This window comes from Pteropus vampyrus, unplaced genomic scaffold (assembly GCF_000151845.1).
Source record: "Pteropus vampyrus isolate Shadow unplaced genomic scaffold, Pvam_2.0 Scaffold18, whole genome shotgun sequence".
Taxonomy (NCBI): Eukaryota; Metazoa; Chordata; class Mammalia; order Chiroptera; family Pteropodidae; genus Pteropus; species Pteropus vampyrus.
The window spans coordinates 6522457-6528456 of record NW_011888799.1 but is presented as its reverse complement, the minus strand read 5'-3'; the positions used below and the strand labels follow the sequence as shown (position 1 = coordinate 6528456).

General features: G+C 45.6%; 1 protein-coding gene across 1 annotated transcript; it reads right to left on the bottom strand.

The window, feature by feature from the left end:
• Window positions 1–7: 7 nt before the first annotated feature.
• On the bottom strand, window positions 8–3032 carry LOC105288484 (MAD2L1-binding protein-like). Its single transcript, XM_011354716.2, has 3 exons — window positions 2923–3032; window positions 2112–2374; window positions 8–652 (listed from the first exon to the last, which is right to left on the bottom strand). The coding sequence occupies exons 1-3, from the start codon at window positions 2966–2968 to the stop codon at window positions 140–142; spliced, it is 822 nt and encodes a 273-aa protein (XP_011353018.1). The 5' UTR covers window positions 2969–3032; the 3' UTR covers window positions 8–139.
• Between the last annotated feature and the right edge of the window lie 2968 nt (window positions 3033–6000).

The window sequence follows — 6000 nt, the reverse complement described above, 5'->3', positions numbered from 1 at the left end:
AGGAGAAGTAGGCAGCCAGAGGACAGAACCTTTCTCTCACCAGGAAGAAACTCTACCTCCAAGCAAGAGATGGGTAACTTGGTGCGACAGAAGGAAAGATAATTTAGCCATTGTGTTCACGATTAAGAAGCATCCCCCTTCACTCGTGAAAGCCTTTCAATGTCACTGGTGCCTGGAACCAAATGTAATCCTCCCAGGCTGTGACTGGGATGGAGGGCCTGCCACAGGACAGGGTCACAGTCAATTTGTGGCCTCTTTTGGGAACTCTGTAGTTTAGCTTGGGACGAAACCAATCTTCTCCACAGTCGCGGTGCCCCTGTGCCATGACAATAATGCCCATAAGCGGAGGAGCCTGCAGCTCACTGAAGGCATCAGCCACAAAAATGGCTCGGAAGAGACGGCGCAAACAAGCTGCTGTGCTCAGGCTCTGGTCCATGCTGTTGGGAGCCAAGCGGGACAAATCGAGCTCATAGAACTCCTTGGGACTTAGAACACTGCCTCCAAGGAGGATCAGCACTCGTGGTACTAGTGTCCTGGCAAAGAGACCCTCTAGGTGGCTGAGGACGTTCTCCAGTTCTGCCAGGGTTTGTCGGCATGTCCTGCTGCTTGCCTCAGCGGTGGCCCGAGGTTTCCTCTTCACCACATCCTCTGCCTATGAGGATAAAGAATGGTGAGAGAGAAGGCAAGGTAGGAAATAGCTAATGACCTTTGAAGAACCCTGTTGGGATATAGGAGACTTATGGGACTGGATTTCCAGTTCAATGAACTGCCACAGCCAAGACATTGGGTTTTATCATAGGGTAATATATCAAAAAGGAAAATATTCTTTGTGCAAAATCATAATTCTCCCATGCTTAGGACAGCAAAGACAGTGTTCTAAGATAGGAAGGTATCCAGAAATAAGCAACTGAAATACTTAAGGAGATTTGGTGGCAATGGTGGATGGCAAATTTTGCTGTACTACAAGTGATAACAGGAACAAGAATTATTTGGATTAATAAAGGTGGTTCTGGAGTTGGTCATCTAATTAAACATGACAAACTGAACACATGCTTTTTTGTGCTTCCATGTGAAATACTACTAAATGAGAGAAAAAGGAAAGGAGGGAGGGAGAGAGAAAGAGAAGGAGGATGCCCAAGGGCAAAGAGAACTGGAGAGTAGACAACAATGGCCAAAGGCAACAACAAATTCTTGGAGGACAGAAAGCAGATGGAATAGTTGAAAAGAGCCAAAAACCAAGTGCTGACAGAGAGGACACCCATGAGAAGCAGCAAACTGATTCACACAGCAGAACCCCAGAAAGGCTCAGAAACTGCTAATTTAGGCGCTGCAAAAAGCAAGAGTGAACACGAGGACTAAGTGAAAACGTGAAGACCCTTAGATCACCTGCCAATTTCCTCCACCCAGAGAGAAGATTTTCCAATATTGATGTTTTAAGAGTCCTCCAGAGACCACTAAGGTTCTCAACCAATATTCGTAAAGTCTATCTGCTCACAAGGCCCAGCCATGCATACAGAGCTTTCAAAGATTTATTCTTAAATATTCACCAGATACAGAATAAAAGCTTCTAACACTAATGTCAGAGACTGAAACAAATAAGAAAAGGAATCTGGAAGAAACTAAGCCAATGCAAGGAACAGAAGAAAATTTCAAAAATATAATAATTGATGTCCTCAGGCAATTTCATACAGACATGAAACATGATGCTATTATAAAAGGGACATGCAAAAATTAACAAAGAGTCCTTAAGACTATAACTGCAAAAAAAGTAATAGAAGTGTTGGAACATAAAGCCAAGGAAGTCTCCCAGAAAGTAGAACGTAAAGAGAGAGAAAAATCTGGAGAGAGAAGACACTAAAAGGGTCAATTCATGAAGACAAAATGCAACACAAAATAGGAGTTTCAGAAAAAGAAAACCAAGAGAAAAAGCAGAGAAGGTTAGACTATCAAAGATTAGACTGTGGAGAAAGAATGAAGCCATGAGATGAAACATCCCTTACAGTTACTTAGGTTGACAGGCCCTGAAGATTCCTTAGACCCCCTCTTTACCTGCCTACTATCTACCAGCCACAAAGCCTTCCCACCAATTTTCTCCCAAAGCCGGTGCCTACCTGGGAAGGTTTTCTGAAGAAGTGCTTAAGATGTTCATAGGGCAGAGGGAGTTGCTGGCGTTGGTACATAATATGCTTTAGAAGTTCACAAGTAAACCGACAACAGTCTTCCTGGCTCACAGGGCCCGGAAACACTACTGGCACCAAGCAGTCTCGGGGGCAAAAAGGCTCCGAAGAGTTGGGAGGTTCTTGGGCAGAGGTAGTCTCAAGCAGTTCTATCTGGGGGGCGTGAGTTTCCTCCGACTCTTCATACCACTCCAAATCTGGTAGGCGCACAGAGGGACAAGAAAGAAAAATGAAAAAAACTCAGAGACCAAAGCCAGTCTTCCCATTCCCTTATGGCCAGCCACATCTACCATCACTGCGGAGGGGACAATCCGGCACATACACATTCCCTCCGCAAACTCCCCTGCGGGCGGAGGCGGAGAGATTTCTGATCCCAGTCTCCCAAGTGATTTAAGTATCGGCAGGATACTTAAATAGGCAGGCGGAGAGGGGGAGGGGGGAAGTTCGGAGGCAGGGTTTTGGGCTCCACTCAGAAAGTGGATGCCCTGATCTAAGTTGAAAGAAAGTGTATTCAAGCGAGGTCAAGAATACTGTCTTGATGAGGCCAGAGTCGGGGTTAACCAATGAGATCCAGGGCCGTGGGAGCGATGGAGTCACTGCGGCCGAGCCAGAACCAGGAGAGACGCCAGGAAATGCGGACAAGGAAGACGGGCCAGAGAAAGGGCCAGGGGTTAAATGACGGGAAGGAGCGGCGGCAAAGAAACAGGTCCCCAAAGCTCCCCGAGCTCGGGACCCCACGCCTCACCAGGAACTGCGGAAGGAGACAGCACTTCCAGCTTCGGAGCCGCCATCACGACCTCCTTCCTCTTCTCTGTGCGGTTTGAATAGGCGCCCCGCGATGTATCATGGGAAGATCGAGTTGCCACTTCCGGCTCAGCAAGGCCGGAATAGGGCGCGGCGTCGCGGCACTGTGCTGCAGGCTGGGCTGAGGTGGGTTTTGAAACTTGCGCTCCCTCTTTAACACCCTCGCCTAGGTACGCGGAACCCACAGGGAACCCACGTGCTCGCAGCCACTGAGCGATGCCTTCCAAAGGACACTATCCCTCAGGCATCTATTGTCTTCGGCGTTCACTATTCATTGTGCATCTACTTCGAGCCAGGCTCTGTCCTAGGTGCTGGAGACTGAGACAAACAAGCCAGAAACGGGCGCTGTCCTCAAGGGGTTCTCTGCCTATAGATACAATGTGATGAATTATACCGTGGGATGTACGCGGGCTGTGGACGTGAACTACAGGGGCGCCTAACCTAGACGGGGTGGGAGCGAGGGGCGGTCCAGAGGAAATGTGCCCAAGAAACTGTCCTGTAGGATGAGTAAACGTAAAGAAGAGGGCTTAGTGGTCCTGGAGACTCTGAAAGACATGCGCATTCTCTATTCAAGGAATGAAAAGAATTCAAGTTATAAAGAGTTATGACTGGGGTGGACAAACAGGAGCTAGATCTTGGCAAGGCTTTATGAGCCATGTTAAAGACTTTAGACTTGATCCTGTAGGGGTTGGCGAAATATTAAAAGGTTTAAGTAGAGGAGTAGCATGATTAAATTTACATTTTAGAAATTTAATCTCTACACTGACTGCAGTGGAGAAATTAGATTACAGGGATGATAAGAGAGAAGGTATAGACACCAGTTAGAACTAGCAACTGTAATTAACCAAGTGCATGGCGAAAGAGGTCTAAACTAGAGTAGTCACAGCGGGTAGACAGAACTGGGTGAATCCCAGAGATATTTAGGAAGTCCAATAAGCATTACTTGGTCGTTGATCCCAGAAAGAAGAGGAGGGATAGAGAGAAGATGGTAAGAAGACAAGCAGGTTTTTCACTTCAGCACCTCTATGACCAGTTATGCCATTCAATGAATGAACACTAGAGGAGGGCCAGGTTTATTGGGTGTGGGTAAGGAGAAAATATGAGTTCAGTTTTTGATAGATTGAGTTTGCCACTCCACTGGACAGTGAAGAGATATTTAGGAACACCATTAAGAACAGAGATATGTATCTGAGAGTCATCAGTATGGGAGTGGATAAGATCACCCCGGCAGAGTGTGTAGAATAAGGATGAGCTAAGATCCCAAAGACGCTAATGTTTAGATGAGCAGAGAGAAAAGAACCTATAGAGGAAACTGGGGAGTAGCCAGAGAAGTATCAAGAAAAATAGACAAGTATCAGATCACAGAGGCCAAGAAAAGGGTGTGTTTCAGGAAGTAGAGACCAGAGATCAAAACATACTATAAAAGTATAATGATTAAAATACTGTGGTATTGACTTAGGAATAAACAAATAATAAAACATAAAAGAGTCCAGAAACAGATATACATATATCTAAATTTTAGTATATGAGGAAGGTGACCTTTCGAAGCAAATAACTTGAGATAACTCCCTACCCATTTAGAAGAAAAGAAAATCAAATTAATTCCTACTACACATCCTATGAAAATTCTAAATAAATTAAAGATCTTCTGTAAAGGTACTATACACAAAGAATAAATGACTAATTACATACCAGGAAAAATGTTTGTGTGTGTGTGTGTGTGTGTGTAAACAGACACATACATATATATGTGTGTGTATATATATGTGTATATATATCCATCCATGACATATGTCCACAGCCATCTACTTTATAAGCAACCTCTCCAGGAAACTAAACACATAAACCATGTGCCATCTCCCAGGACCCTGATCTCCTCCTGGACAGACATCCTTGTTCAGCCTATTGTTCTGCCAGCCTTCATTCCTATGTGTGGTAAGCCAGGTTGTTCAAGAATGCGGTATCGAAATGAATTATCCCCTCCCATCTCTCAAAAGTTCTCCACTTAAGAGACAAAGGGATTCAGATGAAGTGAAACTATGTGTTGGGGTGGTTGAAAGATCCACAAAGATGAGAGGACGAGTGTTATCAAGCGAGTGCAGCAGGCTCTGGTTATCAAGAGAGCCCAGAGCTAGTGGTGGTGAGAATGTTGAGGGGAACGGCCTTAGCTCTCTTTTCCAATACCCATCCTTCTTAAGATCTCTCACTGAGTTCTTTGATCTCAGTCTCTAAGTAGCAGTTTTCCTGGCAGGTTTGTCCCCCTGGCTAAGGTTGGCCTCCGCAGCTAACCTTTTAGCTAAACGGTTGAGAAGAGAGAAGTCACATGTTGTTTCAACCACTGAAGACCACATAATTGGCTGGGTCTGCTAGGCCCTTTTACAGATTTCAATCCTTCTGTTCTCACTGCTTTGGGGAGTTATGCCATGTGGACAGCAATCTATGATCAGTAACCTGCCACCTTCCTGTGGTCTTGGGGGGAAACCATGGAATCTGCCAAGTCTGAACTCCTGAAAAGATCACCAGAGGTAAGCCAACTGTTGCTGCTTCTAGTTTTTCAAGGAAAACTGAGGTCTGGATGAAAGGGCTATTTTGTTTCTTGAGATGCTGTATGAGCATCTCATTATTTGTGAGAGAGGGGAAGTGGACATACAATGAATAGTGAGTCATGAGATAGCCATGGGCTGGAAATTGAACCCTGGCGTCCTGACTCCCAGCCCAGCAACACTCTGCCTTTCCAGTGTCTTGTACTCTGTCTTATGTCGCTAAATGTGTTTACTCTTTGTTGACTGCAAAGAGTAAATGTGTTTACTCTTCGTTGACTGCACTCTGTCTTATGTCGCTAAATGTGTTTACTCTTTGTTGACCGCTCCCTAGAGAGCAAGAGAGATGGCTTGGCAAGAAAGTCAAAAGTCAGCGATCTTCTGGGGCCCTTGGCCAAGTTTCTTCTATTCTTGGTCACTTGCCGCCCTGGCGGGGCTGATGTAACCCGAGCCCCAGCCCCGCCCAAGTAGGGGCCATG

Bases quoted from the DNA above. Each gene is read 5' to 3' on its own strand.
- LOC105288484 (XM_011354716.2), bottom strand. From the start codon at position 2,968: ATGGCGGCTCCGAAGCTGGAAGTGCTGTCTCCTTCCGCAGTTCCTG. The intron at 2,375-2,922 runs GTGAGGCGTGGG...TGCGCCTACCAG, and splicing joins GTCTCCTTCCGCAGTTCCTG to ATTTGGAGTGGTATGAAGAG. The intron at 653-2,111 runs GTAGGCACCGGC...TTATCCTCATAG, and splicing joins TCTTCAGAAAACCTTCCCAG to GCAGAGGATGTGGTGAAGAG.